The sequence below is a fragment of the Cervus elaphus genome, chromosome 11 (genome assembly GCF_910594005.1).
Source record: "Cervus elaphus chromosome 11, mCerEla1.1, whole genome shotgun sequence".
In the NCBI taxonomy this organism is placed as follows: Eukaryota; Metazoa; Chordata; class Mammalia; order Artiodactyla; family Cervidae; genus Cervus; species Cervus elaphus.
Genome location: NC_057825.1, coordinates 5289073 through 5305123, shown reverse-complemented (window position 1 = coordinate 5305123; position 16051 = coordinate 5289073). Strand labels below are relative to the sequence as shown.

At 56.4% G+C, this 16051-nt stretch overlaps 1 protein-coding gene across 17 annotated transcripts in view; it reads right to left on the bottom strand.

Moving 5' to 3' along the window:
• The window catches only part of RAPGEF1 (Rap guanine nucleotide exchange factor 1), a 135125-nt gene that overhangs the window by 19922 nt on the left and 99152 nt on the right, over window positions 1-16051 (bottom strand). For 5 of the 17 annotated variants that reach the window (XM_043916546.1, XM_043916545.1, XM_043916549.1 and 2 more), the window contains 3 exons: window positions 15257-15459; window positions 12902-13201; window positions 1181-1453 (listed from right to left, as the gene is read on the bottom strand). In XM_043916546.1, coding sequence (XP_043772481.1) covers window positions 1181-1453; window positions 12902-13201; window positions 15257-15459 — 776 coding nt within the window. The remainder of the gene's footprint in view (window positions 1-1180; window positions 1454-12901; window positions 13202-15256; window positions 15460-16051) is intronic. The other 12 variants (XM_043916556.1, XM_043916551.1, XM_043916554.1 and 9 more) reach the window with 5 other exon arrangements.

Genomic DNA, 16051 nt, shown 5'->3' with positions numbered 1-16051 from the left:
GGGCTGCAGCATGGGACAGGGGGCAGTCATGGAGGGCGGGGGGATGGGGGGCAATCACAGAGGGAAAGAGGATGGGGGGCAATCATGGGAGGGAGGGAGGGAGGACGGGGGATGGGGGCAATCACAGAGGGAAAGAGGATGGGGGGCAATCATGGGAGGGAGGGAGGGAGGACGGGGGATGGGGGGCAATCACAGAGGGAAAGAGGGTGGGGGGCAATCATGGGAGGGAGGGAGGACAGGGGATGGGGGGCAATCACAGAGGGAAAGAGGATGGGGGGCAATCATGGGAGGGAGGGAGGGAGGACGGGGGATGGGGGCAATCACAGAGGGCGGCGGACAGGGGGCAGTCACGGAGGGCGGGGGGTGGGGGTGATCATGGAGGGTGGGTGGATGTGGGACGGGGGGTGATCATAGAGGGCAAGAGGACAGGGGATGGGGGCAATCACGGACGGCAGAGGACGGGGGGCAATCATGGAGGATGGGGCACGGGGGACGAAGGGCAGTCATGGAGGATGGGGGGTCGGGGGCAATCACAGAGGGCAGGGGACAGGGGGCAGTCACGGAAGGCAGGGGACAGGGGCAATCATGGAGGGTGGGTGGACATGGGACAGGGACGATCATAGAGGGCAAGAGAACGGGGGTGGGGGGCGATCACGGATGGCAGGAGAGCATCCCCACGCTGGGGGGCCGGCTGCAGGCGCCTGCACTTGTCCTGCCCCGTCCCCCCGTCCCCGTGCACAGCAGCCTTGTCCTGAGCCCGGAGGAGGCACTGAAGCCCGCCTGACCCACGGCAAGCAGGCCCCCATCCTCAGTACCACAGCAACTCAACACGCAACTGCCCCTGGGCCGTCGGAGACCTCTGTGCCCTTCTCTAGAAACCCCTAACCACATGAAAAACCAGTAGCATTTATATCTCATGATTATGACAACAGATCATCTCTAAGTGGCCACTAACCCATCTGTGGAAAATGAGATCCTAGTTTGCTGGGAATCCACACAGAAGGTTTGCTTTCTGCTCTGGAAGCTGACAGGCTACCATCTCAGCGGGGGACCTGCGCACCCCTCAGCCCAGCCACAGCGCGACAGGGCCCACGCCAGCAATGGCCTCGAGAGCGAGGGCGGGTGGAGGCTTTCCTGGAGCGGGCAGCCCCGTGTGGAGGCGTGCGTGTTGAGTTCTCACCGAAGGCGTCTGGGGCGAGTCAGTGAAAGAGGTTTCGGAAGGAAGGCAGACAGTGTTCCCGTGAAAGCTGCTCTCCTGAGAAGACGAGAGAAGCCCGTCCAGGGTGCTGGGAGGCAGACTGGCCACGGGTGGCACGGCTAAATCAGAGCTCTGAGACTGGTGGACAGGTGGGAAGTGTGGAGAGGAAGAGGAGGTAGACGGAAGGAAAGGCTGGACGGAAGCTTGGCTGTGAGGCACGAAATCCTGCGAGTAGGACCTAAACACAGACTTGTACTGCAGGGTCAGAGTGGGACACAGACACGCACACGAGAGGAGGGAAGAAGAAAACAGACAAGAGAAAAAGTCGTTAGATTAACTTGGCTGAGCCGTGACGGGCCGATCACAGTCTTTCAAACGAAGACACCGCTCAGGCCATGCCACCCCTGTGGCCCTCTGGCTGGAGGCCCCCCCACCCTGGCCTGGCGGCCCCTTGAGAAGAGCCTGAAGACCACCCAGAGCTGCCCACAGTGTCCACACAGGGGGATGCAGTGCACCCCACCACACACTGTGGGGGGGGGGTCCCATCCTCTGTCAGAAAATCAAACCTATGTGGTCCTGTCTATGCCGACTGTCCTTCCAGGAACCTCATGACTGAACCAAGCGTGTGCAGACACCTGGTCACATTTACTCATTTTGAGTTTTTTTTGATGAATCTGATTTTAGTCCTTGAAAGTCAAATACCACAAGCCTTTTCAATATGGTAGTCACTTCAAATCCTTTGGAAGGGAAGTGATAGGCTTTAAAAATGGTTGAAAGAATTGTGCTCCCAAAACACTAAAAATTTCTGAGTGCATTTCCTTTTCTGCCCATCTTTTTTCTTTCGTTTTCTTTCTTTAACAGATGAAGTGCAACGCCCTTCTGTTGACGGCCCCCTTAGGACCGCAAGGCTCTGCTCTCCGAGGGTCCCATCACGAGAGAAAAGGCTTAAGTCAGGCTGGGCAGAGAGCAGAGCCCGTGAGCACAGACTCAGGCCCGGGCTCTGCTGTGGAAGGAGGGTCGGAGACCACCAGCTAACAGTCCCCTCGGGTGGCCAGGCCTGCCCACTGTCCTAGAGAAACAGGGACGACTGTGCAGCAGGGGCTGAGTTTGAAGCCCCTGCCAGGCTCACTTCCCACCATAAGGGGCTGGAACTTGACAAAAGCCCGTCCAAAAAACAAACAGGCACACCGCTCGCTCAGCTGTCTTCTCTACATTCTGGCATAGGATTTTTTTTTTTGGTGAGGTGTGTGGGATCTTAGTTCCCTGATCAGGGGTTAAATCTGGGCCCCTGGCAGTGAAAGCAAGGAGTCCTAACCACTGGACCACCAGGAAGTACCCGGCACAGGATTTTTGAAATCCTGAAATGGAGCAAGAAGAAATGAAGTCCTAAACTAACGGGAGGCTAAAGCCACTCATTCCTTTAGGGCTTCTCTAAAGCTGCACTTCAACCTGGAGGGAGAGCTGCTGTCACTCAAGGGACAAGCACACCCCTCTCTGCGCCACCCCCCATCCCCCGGGCTGTAGATCAGAGTTCGGAGCTCCCCGCTCCTTGGTGAGGCCACAAGCCCCATGGTTGTTGGTTTATATCCGACCCAAGGTACCTGCCTAAAAACTGACTGTCCTCACACATTTTACTCCCACCTAATTCAGAAGCTCAAGGCCAACCCAGACACACAGGGGAACACATGAAGAAGCACAGTGCCGACAATGAGGCCTGGGTTCCTGTTGGTCCCATCTGTCCACGTGCCTTCTTTGGGGAAAAGCCTGCAGCGGTGGAGCCCGGGCTCAGCTGTCCTCCCCCCGGGACCGTGGAGCCTGAGCGTCCATGGGGCACCCTCCTCAGGGCCAGGGGCCACCACCTTCCGTCTGACCTCTCAGAGCAGCCGTCCAAGCCAGGGCCTTGCTGGGGGTGACCGAGGTGTGGCGTGTGTCTGGCTTTGGGGGCTGTTTCACCTCTGGAGGATGCTCCCCCCACAGCCACAGGGAGGCGCTCTCACTGGCAGAGAAGTTGCCCGAAGAAGACCAGTGAAATGCATCAGCTGAGGTAGGGGACGGCTCAGCCGGTCCTGGGAGACTGTCTGAGGGACCCCCGTGCCAGCCATTCTGGGGCAGTGGCTGCAGACTCCCGCAGGAGTCCGGCCCCCAGGCCTGCCAGATGCTCACTCCCATGCACAGGGGCCTCTTTCCTGGCCACGACTCTGCCTCGCTCATGATTCACCTCTGGTGCTGCTATGATCGGAATGTTGGTGCCCCCCCCCTGAAATCTATATGTTGAAATCCTCACCCCCAACTCCCCGCCAGATGCTGGGGTCTGTGCTACAGAAAAGAGGCTCTACCCTCTGCCACATGAGGACCAAGAAAAGTCCGCGACCAGGAAAAGGGCCTCGCCCAACCATACTGGGCCCGGATCTTCTGGCCTCTGGAGCTGCGAGAAACACACTTGCTGTTATAAGCCACCCAGGCTGCAGTAATCTGTTACAGCAGCCAGAACGAACCAGGCCAAATGCCGGTTCTGGGGTCCTGAAGTGTGCTGACACCCCCCCATCCCTGAAGCGTGAAAATGCATAGAGCACTGGAGTGGGCCCTGCAGTAACCAAGCCCTAATTTACACACACACACAGCAGGTACCTTTTCTGGGAGCTGAGACAACTGCTGAGAGGGCACGTGCTCAAGTCATATAGACCTGCACCTGGGTCCTGAGCTCTCTACGTGTGACCTCGGGCAGGGGGTGTGAGTTCTGGAGCCTCAGTCTCTTCCTCTTTAAACCGGGGCTGGAAACAGCAGTTCCTCCCTCCCAGGGGCTCTGTGTGCGTTTACTGAGACGCCCTGTAAGTTTGGCTGGGTGACAAGCAATCAGCGTCAGCTCTCCTCTCCTGCCCTCCAAAATACCCTTAGGAGTGCCTCGAAAAACAGAGCCGAGGCGTTTAATTAACTCAGTACATACTTACTGAATGAGGGAATGTTTAGGAACGGATCCTAACGCTGTTATTAACCAAGGTGCCCAGAATGTTGCCCGACTCAGCAGTGTCTCGACAGTGGGTGCGGGGGGTCATGGGCAAGCTGCCCTGGCTGCGCAGGTGCGGGTCTGCAGGGGAGGCCACCGAGGGTGAGGACAGCAGAGGAGCGGGGCGGCCGCCAGGAGAAGGGAAGGAGGGTGGGCGTCTCTGGGACAGAGTGGCTGGCTGCCCTGCCCTCCTTCCCTCAGCAACATAGTTGTTGGTTGAGCTGGGCTCAGCTCTGGTATTCAAGCTATGCGGTCCTGCTGGGACAGCAGCCAGGCCTGAACATCACCTTCAGGGGGCGGTGGGGGCGGGGGGGAACGGGGAAGATGCACGGCTGCTCTCTAATCACCACCAGGCCGGTCCCTCCCTGCCTCTGCAGGCTCATGCCTGTACCGCAGTCAACAAATCCGGTATCCACCACCTCCGCTGAGCAGTGTTTCCAGGCCCTTTAAGATCACATTTATTTCACAAGGGCAGGGAGAACGCAGGGCTGGCCATGGAGCAGAAAACACGCCTTCCCCACAGCCTGGAGTCTATTTTAGGATCTGGCTGGTGCTGGGCTTTGCTGCTGCGCTCTGCGGCAGGAATTTTTATTTATAGCCGGAGTAAGACTGTCTGGGCCCAGGAGTCTATAATGGGACAGGCTGCCTGTTGGGAGGGGGCATGTTTCTGCAGAAGATCTATGCGTGCTGCTCGAGTGACTTCTGAGGAGAAGCAGTTGGAAGAGGGGCACTGGGCCCCCAGCGTCAGCCCTGATCTCAGTCAAAGCGCCAGCAAGAGCCATCTCATGATGGTGGGGATGACAGCTATTCTCACTGAAGGCGTCCCGCTGGGCAGATGAGGTGCTGAAGGTTTTATGTGAACCACCTCATTTACTCTGCACCAAGTTATGATCCTCCTTACAAAGATACAGAGATCTCTTCTCTACGTGTCTGACGTGTATGTCAGGCCTTGGCTCACTGCCTCTTGCAGGCTGGTCATCACTTGGGAGGTCTCTGAGTGGAGTGAGCAGACCAGACCTCGCAGAGCTGCAGGATCGCAAGCTTAGGGCCTGTCACGTGCCCAGAGTGCTCCCTGAGTGTGACGGAGCCGTCCCAGCACCACCTCTGCCGAGGTGAGCCCAGCCATGGCTTACTAGGTCCATGGCTGCCCCTTCCAGCCTGTCTCTGCATCTTCGTAAGGAGGATTGTAACTTGGTACAGAGACATAGGAGCCACCAACCCACTCTTCGACCTACACACCTGAACGAACCACCGAGAGTCTTCTGGATGTAAAGGAGGAGGGCAACTGCCTGGATGTGTGGCCTTGATGTGCTAGGTAGCAGAGCTTCCTGAAGCGGGCCAGGCACCCTTTTCAGTGCCACTTCCTTTCCATTAAATCCTGGCATGAAAGATGACTGGGGACAGGCCCTGCGCTGTGTTGGCAAGAAAGCAGGAAAGTAGATCTTCATAAGGAAACTTCTGATTCCTCAACATGACAGACATTTCATCTAATCCCTGTGATTATCAGAAGGCCAGGGCCCAGGGGAGGCGGTCAGCGTGCCAGCAGCCAAGGGCTGAGGCTGCAGGCCAGAGGACCTTGACTGTTACGGCTACTCCAGGGTGACTTGGGCAGGCCCCAAGCTCTGGAGAACATCCAGCCCTGCCAATCACAGCAACTGCACGGTGACTCGGGCGCCACGCTCTGGAGAACGTCCAGCCCTACCAATCACGGGAAATGCGCTCATCTGAGTGAATGGACTGACTGTCGCCACCAAGTGTTTGTACACTCTTGGCTCCACCAAGGCTCGTGACGCTACTTAGCTTGGACAGCTTGTTTGGGGGCTTAAAGTTTTATCCCTCATTTGTGAGAAAACATATTCAAAGGAGCTGCAATTCAAGGGTGGTTTGGTCCTTCTTCTCCTATAGTGAGCCAGTGGGAACTATAGCCCAGGGCCAGTCCTGGGCTCAGCGGACGTGTCCTTCAAATAGGGCCTGTGAGTGTCCACACAATGTGGGCCTCAGTTATTTCTCTTGGAAGAAAGTAAAGCTTTTAGCCGCTGCAAAACACACAGCCTTGATTTCCTGGGGCAGGATCTCCTGGAAACCACCACACCTGATTCAGTTCTCAGATGGGACATGACCATTCCGAGGTCACCAGGAAGGACCCTTGATAACAGTCCTTCTCGCTCCAAGGGGCAAACTGGCCACAAGACTGCCTGTCTCCTCTCTCCTTCCTGCTCCCAGTTAACTACATGTTTATGAAAGCCGTCTTAGGCCCGGAGGGAACTTCCTTCTTTGAGATGCCTGTGTTAATTTATAATTACTACATGTTAGATAATGTCAAAAGCGGAGTTTCTGAAGCCAAGTGGCAGGGTCGTAGGCCGATACTGTGAGCTCCTGCACCCGAGGCGAGGGGAGACACTGCTGTGGGTCCCATTGTGTGAACAAGGAGACAGCACTCAGCTCGCCCAAGGAAGGCAATGTCGACGTCACGTGTGTCCAAAAAATGCCTTCTCTCTTTTCAAATAAACTTCTTGGTGGAGTCTTTTTAAATTCATTTAAAATTCTAATTTGTAATTCTACAACAAAGGATGTAGAAGAACAAAAATGTTCTGCTCAGGAGAACTTGAGGACAAGTGAAAGCAGAAATTTACTATGCTTCCTCTCATGTTTCATGCTTTTGCATTTGAATCACAAGATTTTCCTTGAAAAACACTATATTTTTGGCCAATGGTTTCATGGCTAATTACATTTTTGTGAGAACCTCCAATACATCTTGAGATGCTCTGTATATTCCTTAAATATTAACCTTAGGGCTTCCCTGGTGGCTCAGTGGTAAAGAATCTGCCTGCCAATGCAGGAGACACGGGTTCTATCCCTGCTCCAGGAAGATCCCACATGCTGCAGAGCAACTGAGCCCATGCTCTAGAGCCCGGGAACCACAACTATGAGCCCACGTGCCACCACTGCTGACGTCTGTGTGTCCTAGAGCCAGTGCAACAAGAGAAGCCACTGCAATGGGAAGCGACAGCACAACTAGAGGGTACCCCCCGCTCACTGCAACTAGAGAAAAGCCTGCACAGCCACGGAGACCCAGCACTGACAAAAAGAAATAAAAAAATAAAATCATTTTAAGAAATGCTTCCCGGCATTAAAAAAAGAAACATTAACCTCGATAACGTCAACTCTTCATAGGAAGATTTAGTACAGATTCCACAGTGATCTGAATTTAGTTCTAGAAATACAACTCCACTATTTTTTTTACTCAGTGTGGCTTTATGCAGCACGACAGGGGCTCTAACTCACACCTACTCTTAGCACTCTACGGAGAGCCTGCGGCTACACTCTGTCCCGCGTCAGAACACTGTCAGGACAAAAAAAGCGCATCTCTTGATGTCTGGCCCGTGCACAGGCTTTTCTTTCTTCTGAGCCTTCTTGGGTCTCAACGCTTACTGGTCAATGAATAATTCATAAATGTCAACCTGACACTGTACTTTTCATGAGGGGGATCTGATTCTAACCTCAGCTCTGACTTAAAACTCTTAGCTAGTGGTTCAGCTTCTCCAGTCTGGTGTCTATCTCCAGGATGTGGGTAAACATTCCATCACAGAGCAGGAGGGAAGGGCCCCTGACAAGTTGACAAGCAGCCTGAAATCACAAGAGTAAAAGCAACCATCAGCGCGTGGCCAGCACCCTCAGGGGTCTTGTCACACAGGACCTTCCCAGGGATCTGGGGGCCTTGTAGTCCCTAACCAGAGGGCTGTCATGGACTGAGTCAGCTGTAGGCATCAGCGAGGGGAGGCAGAGAAGTACCTGTCTGAAGTTAGTCTGCGAGCGCTGACTGCCCACAACGACATGAGCACCAACAAGAGTCAGGGAGTCTTCAGGAGGAGGGACAGAAACAGAGGGGGCGGAGCAGCCGCCTTGGCGGGCCCCCAGGACAAGATCCCTGAGCCGTGGTCCTTGGCCCTTGGGTGTCCACCGCAGGCGAGGTGGGCTCACCCTGGGCTCAGGGTGGGGGCCTGACACAGAGCCAGGCTTCTACCTCTACCTGAGTGGGTTAGAAGCCCCCAAGAGTGCTGGCCCACCCATGCCTCCTTCTTACAAGGCCGTGTCTGGGCTCGGAATGGCAGTGAACTCGGAGGTCACACTTCAGGGAAGCGCTGGCCACACAGGCACCTGGTTATTGAAGAAGGGCAGAAAGGCACGGGGGAACTTTCTGGAGGAGCCACATTAAATTTCAAGGGCCCAGCAGACCGGAAAAGCCTGTGAAGATCTCAGGCCAGACTCAGAGGGGCCTACAAAGACTCCTGCGCGGCTGGCACAACAGCCCTGCTTTTCCTACTGCTGACGGTGCTGGGGGCCACTCTCTAGGAAACCCTGGAAAGTTGGGCAGGCCGACGGAACAAAGTGCCCAAGAGAGGTCAACTCAGAGACAAACCTGCCTGCCTTGGGCCCCCGGTGCTGCCCACAGACCCTCCTCTCTCAGAGTTAAGTTCGCTCTGACCAGGCGGGAAGCCAGTGAGGAAAAGATGATGTCAGGAAGACACAGGGACAGAAGGGGGACGCGGGAGCCTACTTAACCAGCAGGAGGACATACCTGCTGTGGTCCACAGTTTTCCTTCCTACCTCCCTCCCTCCCCTGCTGTGGTCCACAGTCTTTCTTCCTTCCTCCCTCCCTCCCTCACCTGCTGTGGTCCACAGTCTTCCTTCCTATCTCCCTCCCTCCCCTGCTGTGGTCCACAGTCTTCCTTCCTATCTCCCTCTCCTTCCGTTTGGCCTTTCGACCTTTGTCTCAGTGATGGTTGATGACAGGAGGCCAAGGAGCAGGGCGGAAAGAGCGAGCCTCTCCTGGGGCAGGGTCCTAGAAGGGCCTGTGTGCTGCAGCATAGAAGCCTGGCCCAGCTCTCAGAGGATCACGGCCAGCAGCTTCACACGCTGTCCCCCTTTAAACTGAAGTCCTCAACAGGACACACACGACTTTCTTACCCGAAAGATTTTTAAACACAGAAGACAGTTATTATGGGTATTTCTGAAGTTCTTCTTCTGGGTCTTCTAGAAGTTTTGCTTCTCCAGAATCATTTTGGAAGCCAAGATGGTAAAGAAAATATTTCAACAGACTCCTAGCATCCAGCTATATCTCTTGGTGACAGTAAATATCAGTGAGCCAAGAAAGAATAGGCATGGAGGATGGTGGCTTTTGTAACATCAGTGTTGTAATGTCTGGAGGACCAGAAACCCTCATGGTTATTAATAGATTCCCAATAATACCTTGGTCAAGGGTAAAGTGAATATGGACCCAACTCAGAGCTTCCAAGATTTCGCACCACTAGGGATCAGAATGGAGAAAATGCAAGCCCAAGAAGGGCCACAGTGGGAACAGCAGTGGGAATCCAGGGTGGTAGGGGAAGGACTGGTGCTGGAGGGATGGGAGTTTGGGGAGAGGTGGGAGTCGGGCAGCCAGCACGGGCAAGGCTGCAGTGAGGACAGGGCAGACGGCCATGGGTACAAGTGATGGAGGGAATCCAGGGGCAGGAAGAGGACACCAGCACCACATCTGAGAGGTGTATCTCAGGGGGCCCGTCACTCAAACACTTATCCGTGCCGCCAAGGGGCAGGCATACTGCAAGGCATGAGGGGGCCGGCCGTCCATGCCTGGGGGTGGCTGCACCTAGCTCTTCACATCGTTCTGGCCTCACAGTAGCTCATCATTTCCCTGAACACCTTCTTCTACAAAACTGGTCTTAATGTCCCAGATGCCACATGTCTGGGTAGCTGTTCAAGTCTCCTAGAATCATAGCGCATGCCAGGAAGGAAAGGGGGTCTGTGGACTGGGGGCTAAGCAGACCCAGACAAAGATTGTGAAGAGGAGGGTGGGCACCTCCCAGGAACGCAAGCAGGAACACGTCTGGGGACAAGCGGGGAAAGAGCGGTCAAAGCTGGGCCCGAGCCCAGAGGGCAGCACCCAGGAGGGAGCAGCAGGTTTTGACTGAGGGGCAGGATGCGCGAAGGGCTGGCTGTTGTCACCCCTCCAGCCGCTCTCCCTGGACCTCAGTCCTGAGAGTTTATACTTGAGACAAGCTTCTACTCCCCACCTTCAGGCAGGTCCCTCACTGACCTTCATCTCCCTGAAATCTTAACCGGCCTTCAGACCACAACTCAAGCGCCCCCTCCTGACACCGTCCTGCCTCCACTGCCCACAGCCTTCCCCAGACATCTGTGACTCTCACTGCTGTCCATGCCCTGCCTGAATCGGAGTCTCCTTTCCGCCTGACTCACTCTGCCTACTCCCTTGCATGGGCTTCTCAAGGACGACGGGCCGTCCTGCTTGTGCTGGATCCTTCTGGCTGCCTGACCCACACTGGGAGCTGCTCCGTTCTTACCAAAATAAACCTTCCGTGGGATCCCAGGAAAAGTGAATAAGAATGCTTCTTCAGCACCTCCTTCATTTTAAACTGATCAGTGCAGTGCTCTACAATTCCCTTGGCAAGGTTTTCAATCTTCCTGTTACAAGGCAGAAGTAACAGGTCACTGGGCAAAGAACTTCAGATTTGGTACCTGCTATTTTCCTATGAGGCAGCTCTTGGGAATTCCATGCTGGACTGATGACACAAGTCCAGGGATGAAGGAACAAAGACATTTGGCAATGAAGCGCTGCTCCAAGAGCACATCAAAGCCCTCTGTCTGGGGCTCATCTCAAAATGTAAGCAGAGACTATACATGAAAAACGTACTGGTATTATGGTTAAATCATTTCTCCGGGGTTTCTGCATTTCAGATGTCAAGTATTCCATATATTTAGGCCATTACTAACATCTCTGGAGGGCTGGAGGGGCTTCGCTTCAAGTGAAATAAAGCAACCTTCTTAGCTCACTCCCCTCAGGCTCCTTTGTGGAGCTGGTGCTGAGATGCAGGATGCTGTAAGACTCCTCTGTGTGCTGAGGGGAAAACTATGACATACTCATACCCCAGCTTAATTAAAATGTCCTCCAATTCTTCTTAATTCTATAGTACACAGTCCAGTTCATTCAGTCTTCTCCCCAAACTACTCAAAAGGGATATTGTAGACATTCTTAGGAAAACTTACACTTACTTTCTGTTCACAGAGGGGAAGAGGGAAAAAAACACGTCAAGACCTAGGATTGTCTCAAGGCCAAGTTTTGCAAGATCTGTGAAAAGAGCTGCCGGAGGTGGCTGCTGAAGAAACAGAGGGCGCCTGTGCACCAGAGCCAGGGAGGGATGGGGAGTGGTCCTGCCTCACCCGGCGAGGTCTGGGCGCTAAAGGGAAGACTGCATCCCGAGTTCCCCTCAATGGGGAGGACCAGCTTCACCTGGGTGCTGGGTGGCTCCCAAATACGGAGACCGGACAAGACAACACTGGGAACCCACACTTGGCGAGGGCCCTGACGTCACCAGGTCAACCTGGTCACTCAAGAGGGCAAAGGGAGTCCAGGCAGGTGAAGACATCTGCCCAGGCACTCATGCACAGGACCAGAACAAGCCAAGACTAGAACCCAGAGCTCTTAAGACAAGAGCAATAATGACAGACGTTCCAAGCTTACTACCTGCCTGGAAGTTTCCTGTGATTTTACTTAGTCCTCCCATTCACAGAAGAAGAGGCAAGGAAAAGTGCCACCCCAGAGGACTGAACTCAAGGCCTGGGAGGATGTGGGTCACCTCGGGATGGGTCCACTGAGCTCCCTTGGAAAGTCCTTTCCCAAGCCCTGACACCCAGGGTGTCACTGGATAGAGTTAGCAGGAGGTGGGGGTGGTCAGGTTCTTGAGCAGATGAAGATCCCAGAGGAAGACAGCAGACCTGCGTGGCCTCCAAGGCATCAGCGCCTCCGTGTCTGTAGACACCGCGCCAGCCCTTCTCCTGCCGCCCAACCTCCACAGGGTGACCCGTGGAAGGCCCCGCCCAGTGAAGGTTGAGTCCACTCTCCTCCCCAGGCTGCACTGCCTGGGGCCTGACCCAGAGGACGCACGCCAGCCCTATGTTGAGATCTTATGATGCCTGCAAGTTCCCATCTGTCTTCCTGGAGCCCAGCCGATTGCCCTGTGAACAAGTCCAGGCTGGCCTGATGTAGCGGACGGGTCAGGAGGGTCACTGCCAGACTAGTCCCCGCTGGAGTGCCAGGGATGTGGGTGAGTCTAGCTCTTGGCAGCCAGGCCTGCCCTGATCAGCACAGGTGTGCTGCTAAGCTGTGTCAGGCAAGGCTTCCCTGGTGGCTCAGCTGATAAAGAATCCGCCTGCAATGTGGGAGACCTGGGTTCGATCCCTGGGTTGGGAAGATACCCTGGAGAAGGGAAAGGCTACCCACTCCAGTATTCTGGCCTGGATAATTCCATGGACTGTAGAGTCCATGGGGTCACAAACAATTGGACACAATTGAGCAACTCTCACTTTCCGGCAAGGACAAATGGTTACTGCTTTTTAAGCCACAGGTTTTGGGGTGATTTGTTACGTAGCAAGAGGTAGCGAAAGCTAACTGACGCAGCTCCCTTAACTCCAGCTCCATCATACTGGGTACAGCCTGCTCTGCTTCCTACGTGAGGAATATTCCTTTGTAAGCACAGAACACTACACGGCTGACCCAATACTCAGTAGGAGAACAGAATAAAAAGGCCAAAACATCTCTGCCAGCTTATGCCTAAGTGATGATGCTCTGAGTGTGGCTGCTAACAGTCCCATCCCAACCCACCCCAGCCACTCACACCGACCTTCAGGCCACCTTTCCTGTCTGGGGTCTGTGGAGGGCCGGAGCTGGCGACGGGCAGCAGCACGCATGTCGGGAGGCATCGGCCACGAGGGAAAGGTCTCACTCCCCAGGTTCCCGGTAGCGAGTGCAGGGAGCAACTCACCGAGGGCACAGGTAAGCTGCCGTGCCGGCTGAGAAAGGAGTTAGAGACGGACACACTGATGCCCTGACCGGCACTGCCGTCCTCGGGGGTGAAGGCCACTTTAGTTTGCTGGACACAGTAGGAGACAGAGGAGAAGGAAGAAGCAGCATAGGAGGCCTGCTGGACAGAGGAAGGAGGGAGGAGACAGGGCAGGAGGGAGAAAAGCAGAGAACAGTCAGGCATGTACACATAAAGGAGGCAGGCTGCTACCCGATCTGCTGGGACCTTCCGGAGAGGGACGGCTTCTCGGCCCAGCAAGGGGTCAAGGACATCCGTCAAAGGCGAGCTGGGGGGCGGGTGCCCTCTTCACTCCTGTGTCCACTGGAAGTGCACACTGGAAGATGGAAGGAGTCACGTGGACTTGCGTGTGCACCCCAGCTCCTCCGCTTCCTTAGGGCCCCAGCACTCCTCTGTGGGAGCGACTGCACTTCATGGTGCGGAGCAGGAGCCAGGCGGCCTGGGCCCTAATCTTGGCATGGCCATGGGGGACTGGCTTGGCCTCGGGCATCACATGATGCTCTCTGCACCTCAGGTTTCCGGCAGATGGCTGTGTGCACATAAAGCACCTAGAACCGGGCTGCCCTCAGGGCCCGTGGGCCAACAGGTGTACCTGTCATGCTCACTTCTGTCTGGAAAACAGGGTCACACTTCTTGCAGTGGCACTGGAGAAGGGGCGCCCAGTGGTCACATAGGGGGTGTCACACATGTCTGGGCTTCCACTTCTGCTGTGGGCTTTGAGCCCGTCTCTCCAGCTGTCTCAGCCTCACTTTAAAGAGGGGGTGACAGGGACCATGGGGAGGGGACGTTCACAGGATGTCTGCCCACCCTCCAGGGCCCCCTGGCAGCCTCTCTCCAGAGAGCCCCTTGGACCGCCACCCCACTGCGAGGTGAGGCGCTGTGCCAGCTCTCACGGGGGCTGGGACTCAGGCGCGTCCCTCAGGGCTCTGTCCCCAGGGCTCGGCTCCTGTGGGAGACAGGACATGGGACAGACAGGACGCCCAGGGCCAGGCGACGGGTACCTGTGCACCCGGCAGGAGGGGCTGAGAGAACCAGATCTCAATGAAACTGGCCCAGCTGTTTAACCAAACATGTTAGCTCAGGGGTCCCTGGGGCAGGCATCTATGTGTCTGTGGTGAACAACAGACACTCACAATCGGGCATATTCAGCTGTCTGTGGGGAGAGCAGGGCAGGCGAAGAGCTGAGACCTGAGCACAGCCGGGGAGACACAGCTGGTCAGTGCAGGACTGGAACCCAGACCCCGGGCCTGAGCCTGGCCCTCCTTCCATGAGACAGGCTGCCCCAGCCCCAGAGGCAACTGTGTGTGGCAAGGCTCGGCGACTCCGGGACCGGGCATGGGCTCAAGGCCCAGTCGCAGGACTGCTGAGGCCCAGGCAGCTTCCAGGAGTGACCTCAGGACCTTCACCGTCTGGCCATCTGCCTCCCAGAACAGACAGGACAGCGTCCCCTCACAGAGGATGAAGGCGGCCCTCCCTGGTTAAGACACGAGCAGACCGGCCGGCACAAGAGCAAGACAGCACATGCAGCTCTGACGGACTGCCCTCCCGGGTGTACTCTTCCTAGAGAGCTCGGCTGGACGGGGCGCTTGGATTCTAGAGCCTGATCACAGTCCATGCGATTAGTAAACTGGTGGCGGAGAGAAGAGGGTTGAGAGGTGTACCCGAGTGCCCCCCGCTGGTTCCAGCGCCTCTCCAGCCTGCCCACAGCTGGAGGGCCCCTCTTGTGCTGTCTACACCACGTCCTGACGCAGGAGGGGTTTTAAAACAGGAAGGGTGTGCCGGCCCGAAACACAAAGTGGCTCTGTGTCAGCCACCCCGCTTCCACAGAGCTGGTCCTCACTGGGCTGGCCCCGGCTGGGGGGTGCAAGTGGTTGTGCAGTGCTGCCCAGTATGTAAATCGAGTCCACAGATGGCCCCGCACAGAGCCTGCCCTGTGGTTCGATTGACTCCCTCCTTTCAGGGAGGTCTATATTGGAACCACAGAAGAGAGACAGAGGAAAAAAAAGACTGTCCACAGAGAAAGCAAACATTCTGAATACAAGCCAGTCCCAGCTGCAGGGGCCCGCTCTGGAGGAGGAGCCACTCCTGCAGAGCTAGATTCCAGCAGGAGAGCGGGGCCAGCGTCCCGGGCCTCTGGTGGGGGGCGCCCCCACTTACCAGCTGCCGCTGCTTGGGGGGCAGGGCGGGGGGCGGGGCGAGCTCGTTCGGGGCGTCGCCAGCGCTGAAGGAGTCGTTGAAGCCGTACACCTCCATGAGCAGCTTATTCTTCTGCTGATACACGTGCTCCTTCTGTGGCGTCTGGTAGAACATGGAGGGCTGTGGCTCTGAGTAGTCCTCAAGCAGCTGCATGTAGGCCAGCACTGTGGACACAGAGGGGCCAGGCTGGATGGGCCGCGCACAGACCCCCGCCCGCCCCGCAGCGGCCAGGGAGAGGGCCCGGGGTACGTCTGCGTGACCACCACGTGGACAGCCGTGTGGAGGCACCGGGACGCTGGGCACCGCCCACGTGTCACGAAGCCTCTGGAGGAGAGGGGGGCGTGGGGGTGGGGCGGGGGGCAGGCTCTGCGGGAACTCCCTTCTTTTCCACTCAAGGTCCCAGTGAACCCGGAACCATGCTAGGAAGCAGCCTATGTTTAGAGAAGCGCAAGGGCGCACCCACTCCTTGCCGAGAAGCCCTCGGGGTTTTCCAGCCTCTTGAGAGCAGGGCCGTGGCCAGGGTGCAGGCTCCTGGGCGCCCTGCCCAAGCCTCCCGCTCTCCGCTCCTGGACCATCCCTGGGGCTTTCCACACGTCTGTCCCGGTTGCTCTTCCTGCAGCCCTGCGAGCCGGATGCTCCCTCCCGAGAGACTCAGGCCCTGATCAACTGGCGTTCACGGAGGCCCCTCACCGCGTTCCCGCCCCAGAAGCCCCTCTCAGCCTGCGCTTCTTCCCTCCTGAGCCCTCCTCACGGCTC